Source organism: Sus scrofa, chromosome 7 (assembly GCF_054392235.1).
Source record: "Sus scrofa isolate SSC_HxYL_T2T_F1_AM1 chromosome 7, Sscrofa_HxYL_maternal_Yorkshire_Landrace_v2.0, whole genome shotgun sequence".
In the NCBI taxonomy this organism is placed as follows: domain Eukaryota; kingdom Metazoa; phylum Chordata; class Mammalia; order Artiodactyla; family Suidae; genus Sus; species Sus scrofa.
In genome coordinates this window covers 89,552,817-89,574,989 of record NC_139389.1, presented here as the reverse complement: position 1 = coordinate 89,574,989, position 22,173 = coordinate 89,552,817, and the positions used below count along the sequence as shown (strand labels likewise).

The window sequence follows — 22,173 nt, the reverse complement described above, 5'->3', positions numbered from 1 at the left end:
CAGCAAAGCAATTTTTCAATCTCTAACTTTCCGTTGATGAAACAATCATGCCATCTTACAAACAATCATGCCATCTTATAAACCACCCTAGGCTCAGAGTGGTTTCCTCTACTCACAAGGAGCCCACCCTTCACAGGACCCCTTAGTCTATTGTCAACATGCTCAACTGGTTCTACCATTTGTAGTTTAACAGAAGAAATCTTTCCCACTTAAATATCATGATTCTTCAAATATTTCAGGGTGTTCTCATTTCCTCTCCATGATAAATCTGTTTTTACCCCCCAAATATATCAGCAGTCTTTCAACTGTATTTTACATAATACATTGTCTAGATATTCAAAGGTTGTGATGTAGATGTAAGTTTAAAATGGTCATCTTTAAAGAAGTACATTGAAATAGTTTCCCTGTAAGGAAAATGAAGGGGTGGGGGTGCAAGGGACAGATGGAGACAATCTCAACAGAGCCAGATCACCTTCATTAGGCAAGGAGGGGCAGCAGTCAGTCTTAGAACAAGACTGGGCTACTGCATTGAGGGTCGTCGGGGGTTTGAGGGAGGCTAAGTATGGAAATATTTTTTTTTTTGGCTGAGGTCTATTTCTTGTCCAAATTATTTTATCAGTTTAAAGTTTAACAAGTTAGGTCCAGGGGAACAAAATTTTCTGGGCTTGGACATTTGGTGTTTCTCTGACATTTCCCTTGGTATTTTGGGGAGTCAGTCTTCCAGAAAGAAAGGCCATTAAAGCTAAATACCATTCCTTCATTCTCTGTCATTCAGCACGTATATGTGCTAAGTGTGTGTATGTGTAACCACATTTTAGTAAAATGTTAACATACATAAAAGCATGGACAACAGCATAGATTACAGCATTGGTTAAAAGAGATAGTGGAAAAAAACTAAGTATCTATTAATTTGAGAGTGAAGAAGTATAATATTTTAGGTATGTAGAATTCATGTAATGATTTAAATTATTAAATTATTCTTGCAGATAAATATGGATAGAATAAAAAAACATGTCAAGGGAATATATAAGATTGGTAAAATTATTATGTGCACATTGTACAAACCAAAAATAAAAAAAAATAATGACACACTTGTCACCTGAAATAAAAATGAACAAGTAAAAGTTGTGAGTGAGTTAAATTTTATTTAAGGAACTCCCTGAGGACTATAGCCTGGGAGACAGCCTTTCAGATTGCTCTGAAGAAGTAAGAGAGGACCAGGAAATATGTAACTATAATTATATAATATAAATTATATATATATATAATTTTTGCTGAGAAAAAACATGTAGTCAAGCATAAAAGGATTACTGCTAATCACAAAGAACAGATCTCAAGTTAATGATTTTAGTGCTTTTCTATATATGGGAAGATGCAAGAATCTGGGGTAACTGAAATGTTTTCTTAAAATATGCATCTTAACTACCTAGGGGCCAGTATCCAAGCACAGAAGGCTTCCTGTTTTTCTCCATTCTAAATTCCCCTCAGGTGCACAGTCAGTGGATGACTGCAGTGGCTAATGGCTTGATCCTTTCAAACTAAACTGAAGGGCAGCATTTTTTTTTCTTTACACTAACTCCTTGTACTAGTTACTTTCTGCTTAGGCTAGTCAGAATTAGCTTCTTTTGCTTGCCAAAAAAAAAAAAAAAAAAAAGAAAGAAAGAAAGAAAGAAAAGAAAAGGATTATTATGATCAAAGTAGTTGCAGGGGAGAAAAATTTGCCACCCCAAAATGTTTATTTGGCATGTGGATTATCTTGAGATGAATACAATTAAAATGCAAAAGACTCAGGAAAAAACTTTTACTTTAACTGCCTAGAGAATGTTGAGGATCTCTTCCAGGAAGGGAGCTTTCATCATAGATAATTTAAATGTGTAGACAGGGAGGACACAGCAAACTCTTGTTTATTAAAATTTCTCTCAATGTCCTATTGCCTGTACATGGCCCTCCAAATATGTGTTTTCCAAACATTTGCTTTTCCATTTCCACGTGAATTGCCTTCCTCCTCTCTGAAGTCCCAAATTAATACCCCCAACATTCTTGTTTGTCTTTAGTGAAGACAATATTTAAAGTGAAGGTTTAAACCATTTTGGTGAGTTACTCAGTTTTCCTAGGTCTCTCCCATGTATATATATATTATTATAATGTGTTTGATTTTCTCCTGTTAGTCTGCCTCATGTCAATTTAATTCTTAAACCAGCCTTAAGAATCTAGAAGTGTAGGGGAAAATTTCTTTTCCGACATAGTTTTTGATAATCTGAATATTGAGAAAATAAGAAGCAATGCTGCAAAAGTCCTGTCATATTTTCTGCACAGACAGATTACCTATTTTCATGGAGTTTAGTTCAGTCAGGGAGAAATATGTTTTCAAATAATGGTATGTGTTAGTGTGGTGATTTAAGTAGGGAACCAAATCATACACAGCCTTGTTAGTCAAGTCACAGAGGGTTTTTTCCCCTTTTATCCTGAGAACAATGAATAGGAATTGAAAGACTTTAAAGAGCTTGGGGACCTGATCAAAAGCAAGTGATGTATTCTATCGTAATGTAGTCAATTTTCAAACCCAGTTTGTTTGATCAGCAGCTCAGAAGTTACTTTCACATTTACCAAAATTTCCACATCTTTTTTACCATATTTTGTACAGTTAAATATATTTCCTTGTCTGTGGTGCATGAAAAACCTAGAGATCTGTGGACCAGACAAAATGAAAGACTTTTTTCATATTATTCTATTATTTTTAAATGCCTGCATAAAAATTTATTACCAAATCATTTTAGAATTTATTTTATTTTAAACAAAATATAACATGCTATTCTACTGTGCAAAATGTCTCAATTCAAGCTATAATATGATTATATCATTCACCTTATATAGTTTCCCTAAGGTAGAAACTAAACTGAAAATTTATTGTTACTTGTATTTCAGATGTTTCCCTTTGGATCCCTGAAAACTAGAATGATTTGAAATATTTCATGATAAAAACTTTCTTTTTTTTTTTTTTTTTTTTTTTTTTGTCTTTTTGGCATTTCTTGGGCCGCTCCCACGGCATATGGAGGTTCCCGGGCTAGGGGTCCAATCAGAGCTGTAGCCGCCAGCCTATGCCAGAGCCATAGCAACACAGGATCCCAGCTGCGTCTGCGACCTACACCACAGCTCACGGCAACGCTGGAACCTTGACACACTGAGCAAGGGCAGGGATCGAACCCGCAACCTCATAGTTCCTAGTCGGATTTGTTAACCACTGCGCCATGACGGGAATTCCGAAAAAAACTTTCTTAAAGTCTGTGAACTCTTGGATTTATTTTTGTTTGTTTTTATCATTGAATGTATGACACACAAGTTTAATAATACAAAGTGATGCTGCTTCTGGTTTGGTAAAGCTCTTAATAGCAGAGGGTAAAGATAAGAAGCAGACTTCTCTTTTCAAGTTGAAAGTTCCTCAGTTTGGATCATTTAATGAAAGCATTTTATGATTGAAATTTTTCTACAAACTTTATGGATTATGACTTATATATGCTTTTAATCTTCCCTAATTATATCTCAGCCTTCTTACCACACTTCAAAAAAAAAAAAAAAAAAGTATGAATGATGTGGAAAAACAAATTTTCGGTTAATCTATGAAAATTGTCACACTGGCTTAGACATAGAAATTTAAAATAGTGAGTTGACAAATGATACCGTCCACTTCATAGATGCCAGAATTTCTTCTGTTTTGAAGCATGTTTTAAATGAATTTCACTTGTGTGTAAATATAGGATACTGCTGACATTTTTTGGTCAGATAGATCTTAGATATTTTATTAGACTCTTTCTGCTGCTTCTGTTTTTTTCCAATATCTTCAAAATGTTTAAAAATTCTGTATCTGCCAGAGTCTAGTTGGGGTACAAAAACCACAATGGTAATTTGAACAGGGTATATTTACTATAAACACTTAGGAACTGACAATAAGTATTAGATACTGAGGGGATAAAAGAGTACCCCAAAGAATACCTGAGGGCTGAGGGAGAGAACCCAGGGAAATAATAAACATAAACATGGGTGGGTTTCAAAACTCAAAAGATATGGATGTAGCCCTGTGGATGAGGTGTTCTCTGGGTTACCCTGGTATATAGATGGAGGGAAAATGGGGAGCAGGGAATTTAAACATCAGGCTGGCAAGAATACTTACTGGGGGGTGAGAGCCACTGGGTTTCCTTGAACCACTGGCAGCTGCACTGTAGGAACAAGAAATTAAAGAGTTCTTGTTGTGGCTTAGGCCACCAGCTAGAGCTCTGATTCAGCCCCTAGCCTGGGAATCTGCATATGCTGCTGGTAGGACCCTAAAAAGAAAAATAAAGGAAGAAATTAAGCACACTGGAAGCAAGAAGAGAAGTCCATTCCTTCTTAAATGTTCATCCTGCCCCTTATAATCACAAAGAAGAAAGGTTTAAAGTTCATTTCCAGTATTGTTGCTGAAACTCAGCCTCTGTCCCAAGGTGCAGAATAGAAACATGAAGAGAGAGTTTTGGGTGAAGGAGAAAAAAATAGCTTTTATCACTTTGCCAGGAAAAGGAGGTCACAGCAAGCAAAATGCCTTAAAGAATGTGCCCTCCATTGGGATGAATTGAGGGGAGTTTTATAGTAAAAGGAGAAAAACAGGCTTTCAGATAGGAATCAGGATTGGGGCAAACATGCATTCTTCTTTCTTTGGGGGGATGTTAGTCATCGAAGCTGGCATCAGGAGATCTTGGCATGATCATGGTGGTGGTCTTCTGGGTTATTGCCTAGAATAACAGTACTTGCAAAAGGGCATATCAATCAGAGATTAGAACAAACTAGGAAAGTTCCTGAAAAAGTCACATGCTAATAATCTTTAAGCCACAGGCAATTATGTTCATGGTGCCTGATCTTTAGCTTATGGGATATTATGTTTAGGTCCAATTAAGCTAGGGAGAAGGACAAGGAAGGACTCTAAACTTTTAAAATATTCACTTCTGAAAGAAGCATACAGAATATAACTTTTCTCTTAGGTCTATAAAATACCTACATCGTTATGTGTATCCCTTGAGAGGGAACCAGGATCCTGCCCCAAGGCTGTACTATTGTTTCTTGACTATCACTCCCTTGTCTCTGCATCCCCATCTTTCTCTTATCAGCAACTGTCTGAACCTGTTCCCTCAGAACTCAGAGATGGTCAGAAAGGCTGAATGAGGCCCATTTCCTAAAAACAAGAAATGTGGGACCCAGAAGGGCTTTTATGCCCAGGAGCTCCATAGAGCCCTGCTCAGTTACAGTATCACAAAAAAGCAGGCCAGTGAAGGTGAATTTGATGTTGAAAGATAATAAGCTGATAATTGATATAGTTCTTTGTCAATAAATACACAAAGGAAAAATGTACTTTATATTAAGTGAAGTAGTTGTAATTTTCTTCAGCCAAAGTAACTTTTCTTGTTACATTTTTGCTGAAAAGAAACACCACATATTATTGTGATCATTGCTCTGTTTCTTGGCATATGTTAGCTGGAAATTCTTCTAACAGCTCTGAAATTGTATCTACTTACTGCTAAGAGCATTGTCAACTTCATCAATATTTAAATGTAGGACCTTAAATATCCAGTATATAAAGAGATTATCTAAAGAATTAAGAGTAAAATGTGTTTGCCTCTACTACAAGAAAACTTGCTGGCTTTCCAGACATTCTTTGGAAAAACTCAGAGATATCGATAGTACTTTATCTCTTCTTGGAAGAGACCTCACAAAGATACTTCATTTATTTCAAAACAATGTAAGTGAGTCTATATGAAAAAATTCAGAGTCTGGGAAAAATTGGAGTCCTCTGAGACAAACATTTCCTCTTCTGTGAATTAGCTGTGGGAGTTCAGACTCCATTTCTTAATACTTATTTTATTTCAGAAAGTCCATTAAGATAAAAAATTAAGCTTAATTCAGTATCATAAATGGCACATAGATTTCAGTGTCAAAGATCACTCTACAAAGTTGTCTTAAACTAAAAGCTACCTGCCTTCACATGAAAATGTACAACTGGACAAAATTTTAATTATTTGCACAAGTTTTATTTATATTATTTTAGCAAAATTTTATTAATTTTACATAAAAATCCTAAAAATAAAAAAGGAAAGGAATTTCCCATTGTGGCTCAGTGGTTTAGAACCCAGCATAGTGCCCATAAGGATGAAGGTCTGCTCCCTGGCCTCGCTCAGTGGGTTAAGGATTTGGCATTGCCACAAGCCTCATTGTGGCTCAGATCTAGTGTTGCCATGGCTGTGACACAGGCCTGCAGCTACAGCTCCAATTTGACCCCTAGCCCAGGAATTTCCATATGCTGCAGTCGTGGCTATTAAAAAGAGAGAGAGAGAGAGAAGATTTTTTGCTTGTATATATTCAATTTTAATTAATGAAATCAATTTCTGAAGTAATAAATATTCTGTATAGGAAATCCTATGTGTGTTTATGCTGTTTGGTGGGAAGGAGAGGTATGAGTAATCATATCTTCAAAATCATCTCTGAGTGAAAGAATGTTATGAGTACCTAAGTAACTAATAACTAGTATAGTTAACCAGGTTACATAATTTCTGAAATTCTTAGTACTGATTCTCAGCTCTGATTCAACCCCTAGCCTGGGAACTTCCATATACAGCAGGTGCAACCCTAAAAAAACGAAAACAACAAAAAAAAAAATAAAAATAGAAAAAAAAGCATGGCATTAATAAGCTTTTTAATGAATCCTACCTTCCTAATACTTTAGTACTATAGGCTTATTAGGAGGAAATCATAGAGTGCACAGCCTTTTCTTCAAGAAGAACAATTATAACACCAGCCCTTATTCTGTGAACAGAATATGCGGTGGCCTGTGTGCTATAAAATCAGGGAACGTTGGTGCAATCTCTTCTTGTTCCTGTTCTAGATCCAATGTACCGACTCTTTTCTCTAGCTATGGATGGACTTATATTCTAAAATTAGAAAGAAATCAATATGTCACATTCCTGGAGGAATGGTAACTTATGGGTTTAAATTTATACTAAAGTGTAAATTACTTTTACAGGAAGGTAGATTTTGAGAGTAGAAAAGAGCAAAGCATATCAGGTCTCAGAAGAACTAGAATGCTATAAGAAAGAGCAAAAATTGAGTGGCGTGGGAGAAAAGGAAATTTCCAAAGTTTCTTTAAGTTTTACTTAATGATGATTCTATTAGGGACAGACTCAGAAAAGATTAGCTGGAAATGGGAGGATAAGAAAGCAAACAACAAAGTGCACAACTAGAGTTTTCATTCTTAGCATAGAAGAGAGGCTAATATTTCAAGAAATCTATCTGCCTCATATGAATTGAAAAATTTGGGAAAGTAAATGTAGAAACTCTAATCAACATTAATATCCCCCTAATTATCCCTAAAGTCTAAAGCAGAGATCCAGCTCTGGGGTCCTGGTTACCAATTTGGATATATATTTAACATTAATAATTATCATTAAGAATGTACTATTTGGTCCAAATGGAAGACTGCTACATAACTCCTTATAGCACAGATTGAAAAGTCAATGTTGAATTGGTCAGCTTTAAAGATTCTCCTCTCCCTTCTATAATGTAACTTCAGAGGAACTGGAATTAGCTTAACTGATCAAAGAAAGCAAATATTACTAAATGAAATATTTGAAAAGCAAACTTCTGATTACATATAATTCCATATTTTAATGCACTGTTAGTTATTGGGAAATAACATGGGATAGGCATAAATAATGTTGGGGGAGGGATCTCATAACCTAAGAAGCTTCACTTACATCTATGCACTGATCTTAAATCAGTGGAGTGGCTATCCCCTGGTTGGGAAAATTTGGTTTCAGATTCTTTAATACCATCCTTGTATATTGATATTTAGGCATGCAAATTAGGAAACTCATAAGATCAGGAAAATGTCTAAATTTATCCCCACCAAAGAATCAGGTTCACATTCTTTTTTTAATCATATTTCTATTTATCTGTAACTAAAGCAGTCAATGAGTCTACGCTACCCATAGAAAGTCATTCCATAACTTATCTCCAAAATCAGTAATCATGATGTATTTTTTACAGTTTTGGATATTTAACTTTTGCTTAGGTGATACTCAGAAAAAGACTTGTCAATATCAATTAAATAATCTCTATACCATCTTCTTTATTACTTTCACCCCAGTTAAGATATGCCACATAAACATATAATTAGACTACTGATTCGAAGAATTTAAATGAATTTTGTCTCACTAAAGGGAATTCCTCAGTACTAGTGGCATTTCAGAAATTTTCTTGGGCCTCAAGTAATACATCATAATTTTCCTCATGGCAGTCTTCATACCTCTGTTCCTTAGTGTGTAAATAATGGGGTTTAGAATGGGAGTAAAAATGGTGTAAAATATGGCAAGAACTTTATCCACAGGGTAGGTGGTAAAGGGCCACACATAGATGAATATGCAAGGTCCAAAGAATAATATTACTACAGTGATATGGGCAGCTAGAGTAGAAAATGCCTTGGCCATTGCAGCAGAAGACTTAAACCAGACAGTGGCAAGACTAATGATGTAAGAGCTGACCAAGAGAGAGAAAGTGCTTAGTGATAGGATTCCACTATTGACCACAATGAGTATTTCAGTGATGTAAGAATCCAGGTAGGCAAGTTTGGCCACTCGAGGAAGGTCACAAAAAAAGCTGTCTACTACATTGGGTCCACAAAAAGGCAGATTCATAGTAAATGATAACTGGCTGAGTGTGTGCACCAAGCCCACAGCCCACGAGATCATTACCAGTACAATGCATGTCCTTTGGCTCTTGATGATGACATAGTGTAGAGGTTTGCATATGGCTACATATCTGTCATAGGCTATGGAGACAAGAAGCACCATCTGCCCTGCAGTAAAAAGGTGAATGAAGAAAATCTGAGCTATGCAGCCACTGAAGGAGATGGTCTTGTGTTCACTTAGAAAATCAACAATCATCTTAGGAGTAGCAAAGGAAGCCTGACAGATGTCCACAAAGGAAAGGTTTCCCAAGAGGAAGTACATTGGGGAGTGCGAGCTGTTATCCAAAGTCACCATGAGGATAATAAGAAGGTTTCCCAGCACAATGACCACATACAACACAGAGAAGAAAACAAAAAAGAAAAGCTGAAGTTCCTGAGAACTAGAGAGTCCCAGCAATACAAACTCAGACACCACTGAAGAATTGACCTTATCCATAGATCCAGGCTGCAGGCTTGCTCTGAAACAATCCTGAAGGAGGGGAAATAGGGAAGGATCAGAATTCGGAACAAAGAACACTTTTAACGTAAAGGATTCTGCAATTCCAGATATAATGCGTATTTACTGAATGAAAGATTTTGAAGAGACCATCCTAACATATCTGGGGAGTTGGAAAGAGCTTATGAGAATGTGGAAATCCTTTAATCAGTGTCATAACTCCTTGAGTTTTGGGATAGTCTTAATAATCTATCATACTGTAGTAAACAGGCTCACTCAGGAGCTGACTTGTGATCACAATGCTAGAGGAGGGGTTTGAAACCAACTTCAGAGGGTTTGTAGGTTGGAAAAAATAATTTAGATTAATGGTCTTGTGGTCATTTTCCATCATTAATTTCAACAAATCTTTGAGTACCACATTCTCTTTATCTTTCTGAGATCTATTAATGGTTTGATGTTTATGTGTGATGTCAAGTCATACTGATTGAGTTCAGGATAATTAATTTTTCTGAACTTTAATTCCACTCAAAAAAGTTGAGAGGGGATCAAAATACCTACCTTACAGAAGAATTTTAAGTTTAAAAGTAACTCGTAATATTCTTCTATCAAAGTCGTTGTAATACAATAGTTGTTCTTAATATGTTAAGTATCCCCATGTTAACAAAAATTTTCCTTACTGCTATTACAAGTTAAACAGTTCCTCCTAAGGAGATGCTGTGGAATATATGTTATCCAGTTCCACAGTTGCAACACAGTTCGTCAGTTACTCATATGTATAATTTCTTAAAATGTTTATCTTATTTATCTAAAATTCATAGTTGCTTGATTATTAAGAAGCAGCACCTAAAGATTCCATTTTCCTCGCCATCAAAAGTAGGTTTAGGATAACTTACGGTCCCCATTTGTTGTCCTCCATGACCATTATTAATAACACATCTTTATAATTAGTGAAAGAGTAGAGAAGTTGTCTTAGACTAGAGAAATAAAAATAATTGAATTATTAATATCCAGTATGCCTTAAAATATATTCTGTTTGGAATCAGAATAACCCTGATAATTCAAACCTGCACCTCCTTTTTTTTTCCTGTAAAAATACAAGAAAATCTTGCCATATAATCCTGCTGTATAAATCCTGCTGTATAAATCCAGTTCCGTTGAACTGAAAAAATGAAAAAAGCCTTTCCAGGAAGTTCTATTTTAGAACTATGTTTGTTCTGACAATTAACTGTTGACTGTAGTCAGAGTGAGGAACCTAAGAGTGAGATGTGATCTTAGCCCCACATAAGAGCACATACATATTTCACTGCCTATTTATTTCATACAAGATGCTTTAGTCTTCCTCCATCCCTGGGATACAACCCTCACCTCTCATTCCCCCTCCCAATTTTGTTGACTTGTAATTGACAAATAAAAATTCATCTACTTAGGCATACAATGTAGTCTTTTGGTATATGTTTACATGGTAAAATTATTACCACAATCAAGCTAATACTAACATATCCACTACCCTGCATAGTTACCTTTTTAAAAGCAATTAAAATATATTCTCTTAGCTGAGTCTAAATATATGACAGTATTATTAATTATAGTCACCATGCTGTATATTAAATATAACACATTATTATAAATTATAGTCTCCATGCTGTATTAGATCTCCGGAATTTATTCATCCCAAATATTTGAAGCTCCATACGCTTTGGTCAGTTCCTTTTAGTGATTGCAGTCCACACAGGGAAGCCTTCAAATAGAAAATCATTTCCTATTTTTTGCTGGAGAGTGTTCAAAGAAGCATTGCAACTGGTCCACATGTTGAATATACATTATTGTGGACTTCTGGAGCCAGATAAAACTATTAAAATGTCCCATAAAAATTAAATGAATGCATTAGTGACAGTCAGTGATTATAATAGTATATAAGAGAGCAATAATTGAGAATATTCTGAAGTATACCATAAATTGTTTTATTACCTTTCCCATGTGTGACTAGCTTTATTTCTTTCTCTAAAGTTGTTCTTGCTAAAGCATATGGATTTATTGCCTAAAATGATGAACACTACCTAATGAAAATGTTTATTGTGTGATTGTCTATAAGTTAAAAGAATGAAGTAGATTTTGAGTGAATGGTAAATATTAATTTTAAAATCTGAGAAAGAATAGAGAAAAAAAAAACCTATAGATTTGTTGAGACCCTGGTAAGTAGCACCTACTGTGTTAGATGTTTTATGTGTTGTATCATGTGATCTTTACAACAGGCCTGTAGAACAGGTATTATTATTATTTCTGAGCTGCAGAGGAGAAATTGGAGCTTCAGACAGGCTAGTAACCTTCAGATATTCAGATATAGTAAGAGTTGCAAAACCTTAGAGGAGTTTGAAATCAGATAATAAAAATAACATTGAACACCCAGGGAGTTCCCATGTGGCAAAGTAGAAACTAATCTGACTGGTAATCCTTGAGGATACAGGTTTGATCCCTGGCCTTGCTCAGTTTATCAGGAATCCAATGTTGCTGTGAGCTGTGGTGTAGGTCCCAGATGTGGCTGAGATCCTGCATTGCTGTGCCTGTGGCATAGTTCAGCAGCTGCAGCTCTGATTCATCCCTTAGCCTGGGAACTTCCATATGCCACAGGTGCAGCCCTAAAAGGCAAACAAGCAAACAAAAAACACTTACTCAGAGCAAGCAAAGTGCCAGGCACTGTTCTAAGCACCTTATGTACATAATTTAATCCTCCCATAAAACTACATGGTAAACGTACTTGTAAATTTATTTCACACTAGGGAATCAGAGTTACAGAAATGATAAAGAACTTCCTTGGTGTTACATAGGTGGAAAATCAATGAGCTAGAATTTGAACTCAGACTTTTCACTCTAGGGCTAGTTTTCTCCAACATCACATTATATTGTTTTAGAACTGAATGATATGAAACTCATAGCATTTGCATTATGCTGCAGTTGGAATTGATTCTAATGTTTCCACCTACTACAAGACACTGGTTCTTCTGCTAAGTCAGGGTTTCTCAACTCTGGCACTATTGACATGTGGGGTTGGACAATTCTGTTATGCAGAACTGTCCTGTGTGGTACCCATTAGATACCAGTAGCACTTTCCCCCAAGTTGTGACAACCACAAAGGTATCTAGACGTTGTGAAATTTGGGGTGGGAGTAAGGGGGAAGCAAAATGACCTCTAGTTGTGAACCACTGAGTTAAGCCATCTTCAGGTTTCATTTTCAGTCTCTCCCTCTTTCACTTAACATTTTCATCTACCCACAAAGTGTTCGATCTATCTCATCAGAGAAATAAGCAACAAACAACAAAAAGAACTCTGTAAATGTGTCTAACCTCTTGAGTTGTTTTTTTTTTTCCTGAATTTATCTTTTTTTTTTTTTTTGAATAAGAAACTTCGTGAAGGATATCCACATGTTTCCCCTCCAGTTCTTTTCCAAATTTGTTCAGAACTTAACACGACAATGCCTTTTGCTTTCACGGTCAGGGAAACTTTTAAATCAAATATCCTTAAAGATCAGTTATAAAAGCTAATTTTGTTATACTCAAACAGTATAACAGCCCCTGATTTTTCTGTCAGAATTTTTAATACCATCTTTCTTCATCCATGCATTACTCCTTACAACAGCTTTCCCTTGGTTTCCAATCCATCCCTTCCCTGCTGTGCATCTTGTGCTTTTCCATCGCTTACTCTGTACCCTTCTTAGTGTCTCTTTCTTGCTCCTTCTTGTTCCCTCACTCCCTTGGGTAGTACATTCACCTCTGTGGCATCCATGATCACCTCTATAGAATGACTTTAGATTTTATAGCACCATTTCTCATCATATTCCAGTATCCCAAAAGTATTCTGACAGTTTTATGCATGTGAAAATTACACAACCATCTCAGACCTCAGCTCATAATTTTTCTCCTCAATTCAGCTCTTTTTCCCTTTAAATGTTTTTATTTTGTAATTGTCACTATCATTTCCTAAGTTGTAAACCTTACTTTTCCTGGACCTCGCCCTCCCACCTGTAACATCATGTAATTCCTTAAAGCAAATTAATTAATTAATTAATTAAATGTCTTCAACATGACAGCCAAGTATATATGGTCTGGTCTGGTTTTAACTACACTACTCTCTAGCCAAATCAGATTCTTAAAACTTCTTAAAGCTGATAGACTGTGCCTATTCATTTTCTCATGTCCTTCACAAATAGATGGTCTATTCCAGTGCAGGTATCATCTCCTCCAAAAGCCTTCACAGAGCTTAAGCTGAAATTTCTCTCTTCCTAATATCATTATAATGCTTTGCTTGCAGTTATATGCTTTTCCAAGGTAAGAATTTTTCTATAATATCACTTCCCTACCACATTGAAGGATCCCTGAGTTCTTGTGCTTCTTGTATACCATGCACAGGATTTAGTATAGATAGTATAGATATTTGCATGGAATTGATTCTATATAAATTGCTTCAGTACTAACTGAAATATATTTCACCTCATATCTATCATTTTACCTAACATTTCTATGTTTGAATCTTCCTGTGTATAGAGGCCTTCCCAGTGAATGTCAAGTCATAAACTGCCTACATAAACTTCATCTTTAATAGAGGAAAAACATTTCCTCTCACTAGTAATACAAGCTCATTTTTGAGTCACCAAAGCCAGTGCCCATAAACAAACCAGCAAATGCAAAGGGAATAAAATCCTTTTGCAGCACAGAGAAAATTATTTATTTGCTGTATTGGAAATAAACCATAGTTTGTTTACCAAATTTTTAAAAAGTGATTAAAATAACGAGAATCTTAACAAAGAATAAATTTGTACTTTATAGAGTTAAATAAGTCCTGTCTGGTCCAATTCAAGTATAAAGTAAGTAAAGTAAATCATTGATGCCAAGATATACCAGCTACAAACCTACAACCTGAGTTTGGTATTTAACATTCCCATGATTTTCTTATAGTTTTACCTCATAGGCCTGTATCCACAAAGAAATGTGTAGCTTTGATTTGCATGTTTATTTCATTTCTCTAGGTGATAGGTAAGCATGGCATAATGCATTTTTCTAAGTACAGAGTTTGTCATAATATGTGCAAGAATACACCACCTTCTTACATAATTTCCCACAAATCCCTCCAAAAGTGCTAAAATACATGAACATTCTAACCTTGGCTCACTTTCTTTTACTTCTAATATATTTTTCTCCCAATTGTGAGTTCTAAGGCACATTGTGATAATATAAAACATAAGTGGACATAATAAATTTTTAATGTGCATCTTTGTTAGATATAACCTACCTCATATAAAGCATATCAGAAGTGTAAATTGAATACATCAGTTCTTCTGTTGTGCAATTAATCTTTTCTACCTACTGATAATTACAGATACATATTTCTTTTGTCAAATTGGAATAGCACATGGTTTTATCAAATGACCAACTGAAGCTTTGGACTTTCAGTAATAGCCAAGGTTCATCTTCCAATAGGGATTATTAATACCTTCAGCTACATACTCCCATTGGAACAAAATAAACAGCATCCCACATTATTGGCAGTTGCAATGAGGGCCACATGATCCTAGGAGAAAAAGAAAGGGTCATTTAGCTCTTGGGCAGTTGTAAAGTATCTTGTGTGAATTTTACATAATTGAACCTACGATACTATAGGGAACATATGTGAAAAAGTAGATTCTTTTCCCTAAATGAGAAACACTTTGACTTGTGAATGAAAGACATATTGTGTCCTTGCTACTAGAGCATGTGGTGATACTGAGGAAAAGGCAACTTTTGCATGTTAAAATTGTGAGGAGAGCCACTAAAATAAAAGTAGAATATAAAAATTTATGAATTAAGAGGGGAAACAAAAGGAAATCAAAACTCAGTCCATTTAATAGAAGCCAAGAATGAAGAAGAGAAAAAAACATAGTGAAAGCAGAGCATGAGTCCATTTTGCAACCAGAAGTCTATTCTGTCTACTCTTCTGTTCATTGTGGATGGGCTCTGCATGGGTTTTATGAGTTTGACTATGAACTCAAATTCATCAAGACTTCATGTGCCTAAGTCCCCTGTGATCCTTCAGAGGTTTTAGTCTTTGCTTTTCCAAAAGCACCGAAAACTTCATTGGCCCCTTGAGTTCCAAACATCGTACATCAATTTTTCAGGTTAATGTTCTTCTGATTATGCACAGCATGTAAATACAAATTCTAAACTTATATGAAGGTAATCCCTTGATTATAATTTCCAGGAGGAATCATTTTTTTCTTTACATAAACCAGGAGTGAAGACAAATATTTTGGTCTTTTTCTTGGGCTCTTTAGTACCCTCTTCTAGTCCACACTTTGACTGAGAATCCCAGAACTAAGAGGTCTAATTCTACAACACACTCTCACACAGAGAAAATTTCCCCATAATAGCCAAGCACTGCCCGTCATTTTCATGACCTGCAGTTACTTTCCATAAAATTTCCTCTCCCAAATATTCCACTGTTTCAGATAACATGATGTCATTTGATTATTGTAAAGAATGCATCCAGAATTTATAAATTTTTTTATAGGAAGAATTTTTTTAATTTCAATACTGTTAATAGATGTGTAATCTTTGCTTTATAATTCATGGATATTTTGTGAGGATCAAATGAAATGAAATAAAAAGACACAATTTATAAATTTCTTGTCAATGAATGTATGTATTGCCTTATCATCTCTATTATTATATAACACATTCCTATATTGTCAGGTCATTATCTTTTTTTTTTTTAAGTATAGTTGATTTATTATGTCGTGCCAATTTTTGCTGCATAGCAAAGTGACCCAGTCATACATTCCCTTTCTTATATTATCTTCCATCATGGTCAGTCACAAGAGATTTCCTACAGTTCCCTGTGCTATACAGTAGGACCTCAATGTGTTTGCATTCTTTTTTTTTTAATTTTTTATTCTTATTTTATTTATTTATTTATTTATTTTTTAATTTTCCCACTGTACAGCAAGGGGGTCAGGTTATCCTTAGATGTATACATTGCAATTACAGTTTTTTCCCCCACCCTTTCTTCTGTTTCAACATGAGTATCTAGACATAGTTCTCAATGCTATTCAGCAGAATCTCCTTGTAAATCTATTCTACCTTGTGTCTGATAAGCCCAAGCTCCCGATCCCTCCCACTCCCTCCCCCTCCCATCAGGCAGCCACAAGTCTCTTCTCCAAGTCCATGATTTTCTTTTCTGAGGAGATGTTCATTTGTGCTGGATATTAGATTCCAGTTATAAGTGATATCATATGGTATTTGTCTTTGTCTTTCTGGCTCATTTCACTCAGGATGAGATTCTCTAGTTCCATCCATGTTGCTGCAAATGGCATTATGTCATCCTTTTTTATGGCTGAGTAGTATTCCATTGTGTATATATACCACTTCTTCTGAATCCAATCTTCTGTCGATGGACATTTGGATTGTTTCCATGTCCTGGCTATTGTGAATAGTGCTGCAATGAACATGCGGGTGCACGTGTCTCTTTTAAGTAGAGTTTTGTCCGGATAGATGCCCCAGAGTGGGATTGCAGGGTCATATGGAAGTTCTATGTATAGATTTCTAAGGTATCTCCAAACTGTTCTCCATTGTGGCTGTACCAGTTTCCATTCCCACCAACAGTGCAGGAGGGTTCCCTTTTCTCCACAGCCCCTCCAGCACTTGTTACTTGTGGATTTATTAATGATGGCCATTCTGACTGGTGTGAGGTGGTATCTCATGGTAGTTTTGATTTGCATTTCTCTTATAATCAGCGATGTTGAGCATTTTTTCATGTGTTTGTTGGCCATCTGTATATCTTCCTTGGAGAAATGTCTATTCAGGTCTTTTGCCCATTTTTCCATTGATTGATTGGCTTTTTTGCTGTTGAGTTGTATAAGTTGCTTATGTATTCTAGAGATTAAGCCCTTGTCAGTTGCATCATTTGAAACTGTTTTCTCCCATTCTGTAAGTTGTCTTTTGGTTTCCGTTTTGGTTTCCTTTGCTGTGCAAAAGCTTTTCAGTTTGATGAGGTCCCATGGGTTTATTTTTGCTCTAATTTCTATTGCTTTGGGAGACTGCCCTGAGAAAATATTCATGATGTTGATGTCCGAGAGTGTTTTGCCTATGTTTTCTTCTAGGAGTTTGATGGTGTCCTGTCGTATATTTAAGTCTTTCAGCCATTTGGAGTTTATTTTTGTGCATGGTGTGAGGGTGTCTTCTAGTTTCATTGCTTTGCATGCAGCTGTCCAGGTTTCCCAGCTATGCTTGCTGAATAGACTTTCCTTTTCCCATTTTATGTTCTTGCCTCCCTTGTCAAAGATGAATTAACCGTAGGTGTCAGGGTTTATTTCCGGATTCTCTCTTCTGTTCCATTGGTCTGTCTGTCTGTTTTGATACCAGTACCACACTGTTTTGATGACTGTGGCTTTGTAGTATTTCTCGAAGTCTGGGAGAGTTATGCCTCCTGCTTGGTTTTTGTTTCTCAGGATTGCTTTGGCGATTCTGGGTCTTTTGTTGTTCCATATAAATGTTTGGATTGTTTGTTCTAGTTCTGTGAAAAATGTCATGGGTAATTTGATAGGGATTGCATTGAATCTGTAGATTGCTTTGGGTAGTAAGGTCATTATCTTTTAATTCTGTGTTGCACAGAAGAATCAACGGATGCTTACAGAGTGATGAAGTTATGAAGAAGAAAATGAGTCAAAAACTGTTCAAAATGTAATTGGTATTAATTCCTCTTCCATACTATGCTTTCTTCTACATACTCTATTTCAATAGCATAACTTGCCCTTAGGGCATGGCTTTACTTTGAAATGCTAGCAGTCAGAAGTTGAATTTACTTGCATCATTTCTTCTACTTTCTGATTATGATTATGATTCTAACTTAACTTTCATGACACTCTCAGTTTCTAATTGGTGAAAAAAGCAGTTATACTATGATGAGAATTAAATATTAAATTTAAGTATGAATATGTAGATGTCTTTTGAAAAGTCAAAATGATAATTTTATACTTTCAGAGAGTCTTGAAAAATATATTCTCAATTATGTTTTATTGGTCAGTGTGGATTAGAGGACATGACATGAAGATAGGCAAGGGAATACACAGAAAAATCATACATTTAACACTGTTAGAAAAATCCTCTGATTATGTATGGAGAGAGGTCTATTTTTGTATGTCCTCGTGGAACCATGAACTTCAAGTGTCAATTCTAAACTTCAATTTAATACACTGATATAAGTAAACACTACTTGTGGGTCAGATTTTGGCATTTGTAGCATCACAAATATGTGAATCTATTTGATTTCTGAGTTCAGATAATAAATTCTACAACATAACCTATTTGCTTTTTAGTCCCTAAGTTTGCATAGTTTATAGTGAGAGTCACATTGCAAGAAATGTCATTCCTATATACAAAAAAAAAAAAAATGACCTCAATCTATTCAGTTCCTTAGTTAGATAAAAAGAGTTTGAATAGCAAGGAATATGATTGTTTGTATTTGTATACATATGCAGAGAAAGGACAGAGAGAGAGCATGAGGTCTGCAGTCAGAAGTCTTATTCTGTCACCTGAAATTGGTGAGAACTGAAGTTTTCCTCATTTAAAAATTTATGACAATAGATACCTCTAATTTGTGATCCCAGATAAGAATATGGCTGTAAAATAACTGTAAATTAATTATTCTTCTGAAACTTTAAAATATTATTTAAATATCAGACATTATTTTAGTATTTTGTACATTTTCATATTTACCAGGCTATTGGAAGAAGCAGGAATGTAATGGACACATTTTATAGGAAAAAAAGACTTTATAGGAGTACAGTTGATTTAAAATATATATTAATTTCAAGTGTAGAGCACACTGCTTCAGATTTTTTCAGATTAAACTCCATTGAAAGTTATTACAAGCTAATGGATATAATTCCCTGTGCTATACAGTATATCCTTGTTTCTTATCTATTTTTTACATAGTAGTTTGTATCTCTTAATCCCATATCCTTAAAATTCCCCTCCCCCATCTCCTCTCTCCTCTGGTCAGTACTAGTTTGTTTTCCATACTTGTTAAGTCTATTTCTCTTTTGCTGTATATCCTTGTTTGCATTTTTTTCCTTTTTCAGCTACATCCATGGCATATGGAAGTTCCCAGTCCAGGGCTCGAATCTGAGCTGTAGCTGCAAACTATGCCACAGATGAAGCAATGCTGGATCCTTAACACACTATAACAGGCCAGGGATCAAACTCACACCTCAGTAGCAACTGGAGCTGCCCCAGCTGCACCACAGCAGGAACTCTTGTATTATTTTTTTAGATTGCATTGTAAGTGTTATCATACAGTATTCATCTTTCTTTGGCAAACATAATAATCTCTAAGTCCATCCACATTGCTGCAAATGGCAGAATTTCCATTCTGTTTTGTGGCTGAGTAATATTTCATTGTATATACATACACCACATCTTTTTTATCTCTTCATTGTTGATGGACAGTTGGGTTGCTTACATCTCAGGGCTGTTGTAAATAGTGCTGTTATAATTGAGGTGCCTGTATCTTTTCAAATTAGTGCTTTAATTTTTTTTCTGGATATATACTCAGGAGTGGAGTTGCTAGCTATATTTTTATGATGATAGTTATATTTTTAGTTTTTTGAAGCACCTCTATATTGTTCTCTATAATGTCTGTACCCAATTTATACTCCCACCAACCGTGTACAAGGGTTCCCTTAGGAAAATAAAACTTTTATTATTATCATTGGGGTCCATAAGAAGCTGCCCCAAAATTTGCCTCAATGGCATATTATTTTGAATTCAGGTTATTTCAGAAATGGCCAATGCAAGAGGGAAACTCTGACCCTCCTTTCTGTCTCCCTGTAAGCAGGAAATAAATCTCTCATATGAATGGTGCACTCCCTGAAAGTAGAAGGACACCGTTACTGCCAGAGATAGGGAATTTGGCCAAGACGCCTACATAAAAAAAAAACCTTGTTAGTTGTTTAATTTACAACCTCAAGCCCATACTCTGTTTTTATTCTTCACTAATTGGGCACCCCAAACCTGAGTTTTCTTGTCCTGTCAGTGCCTCAAAAATTTATCTTTTCTTTTGTCTAAAAAGTATAAAAGCTGCCTGCTTTGGCTGCTTTTTAGTTTTCATTTCTATGAGACCTCCAGGAGCATGAATTAAAATGTGTTTCTTTTTTTCATGTGAATCTGTTTTGCATCAGTTTTATTATTCAGCCATAAGAACTCATAAGGAGTAAAAGAGGAAATACTCCCCTCTCCAACATTATAAATAACTTTAGTTTGAAGTAAGAATTATATCAAAGCAAAAAACAGGGTGTCCCATTTGCCTATCATCTAAGATAGTTTGTTTACTGTTATGATAGCAAGCACTATGAAAAGGAAAAAAAAATGTGTCCTATGGTATTTGAGGCATAACAATAATTCACAGAGGAAGACACACTAACCTTGTTGTTATAATGGGTTGCTATGATCACAAGGGAGAGCTGGAAGACCATTACGAACTCACCTCTCGATGCCTTAGTTTTTGCATGGCTGATATTACTTCCTTATTTCTTAAGGTGTAGATCAAGGGGTTTAGAAGAGGGGTAAAAACAGTGTAAAATATTGAGAGGACCTTGTCCACTGGGAGGTTGTTAAAAGGCCAGGCATAGATGAAAATGCAGGGTCTGAAGAAGAGGGGTCACCACAGTGATATGGGCAGTCAGGGTGGCCCTTGCCTTGGCCATGCCCACTGAGGGATGCCGCCACACAGTAACCAGGATGACTGTGTAGGAGACTAGCAAGAGCACAAAGGAGCTCATGGCATTAGACCACTGTCTGAAAGCATCAGGACCTCAAGAGTGAAGGTGTCTGTGCAGGCAAGTTTGATAACCAGGGGCAAGTCACAGAAAAAACTGTCCACTTTGTTGGGTCCACAGAATGGAAGGTTTACTGTGAAGACCAGCTGACCTACTGAGTGCAGAACCCCAATGAGCCAGGAGCCCACCACGAGGCTGGTGCACCTGCGCTCACTCATGATGGTCGCATAATGCAGGGGGCGACATATGGCTACATATCTATCATACACCATGGCCACAAGGAGCATCATCTCACCACCAGCAAAGACGTGCAGGAAGAATATCTGGGCCATGCAACCCTCGAAAGAGATGGTCCTGTGCTCCTCAAGGAAGTCAACAATCATCTTGGGGGTGGCAAAGGTAGACAGACATACATCAGTGAAAGAGAGGTTACTGAGTCGAAAGTTCATGGGTATGTGCAGGGTGGGTTCAGAGATGACTGTGAGCACAATGAGGAGGTTCCCCAGCACAATGGATAAATACAAAAGTGTAAAAAGTGCAAAATAGAAAAGTTGTAGCTCTCGAGGACCTGAAAGACCGTGCAATACAAATTCAGTCACTCCTGATTTATTTTCTTGATCCATGATTTCAAATTGCTGAAATTGGATCAGAAATGTTCCTGTAAAGTGAAATGGAGAAGCATCATAAGATTGGGAGAGTAAATGACCAAAGCCAAGCCAGGTATCAAATTGTATTCAACACATTTATGTTCCTCATTACACACAAAATACACATTGCATACAATCATTTATTTTGTCATGACTGGATAACCTTGGCTTTCATCTCTGCATCTGAGCATGATAGTTTTATTCTAAAAACAGAAGTTTACCCATCATCTTACAATTTCTAAATTCCTGAAATTAGAAAGAAAGTCTAGGGTCATACTGACAGGTTTCAAAAGCTATCTCTTGTAATTCTTAGCACTATGACCTTGGGCAAGCTAATTAAATTCTCTGTGCTTCAGTTTTTGTACCTGCAAATTGGGGGAAATAATAGAATGTGGCTCAGAGGATTGCTGTAAGGATTAAAAGAGTTACAGGTATTTCCTGCTTATTCAAAGTTTGCTTTATACCACTTTGCTTTTACTAAAGACTTACATTAGCACCTGTTTTCAATAACTGAGAGAAATCCAAA

General features: G+C 36.0%; 1 protein-coding gene and 1 pseudogene across 1 annotated transcript; both read right to left on the bottom strand.

The window, feature by feature from the left end:
- Window positions 1–8,231: 8,231 nt before the first annotated feature.
- LOC100156304 (olfactory receptor 4K5-like) lies at window positions 8,232–11,340 on the bottom strand. Its single transcript, XM_001927578.3, has one exon. The coding sequence runs from the start codon at window positions 9,198–9,200 to the stop codon at window positions 8,232–8,234; it is 969 nt and encodes a 322-aa protein (XP_001927613.1). The 5' UTR covers window positions 9,201–11,340.
- A 9,356-nt stretch (window positions 11,341–20,696) lies between these two features.
- LOC100155095 (olfactory receptor 4K15-like) lies at window positions 20,697–21,623 on the bottom strand (annotated as a pseudogene).
- Window positions 21,624–22,173: the final 550 nt, after the last annotated feature.

What these genes read in the sequence shown, in the direction of transcription:
- LOC100156304 (XM_001927578.3), bottom strand. Translation starts at nt 9,200, where the DNA reads ATGGATAAGGTCAATTCTTCAGTGGTGTCTGAGTTTGTATTGCTGGGA.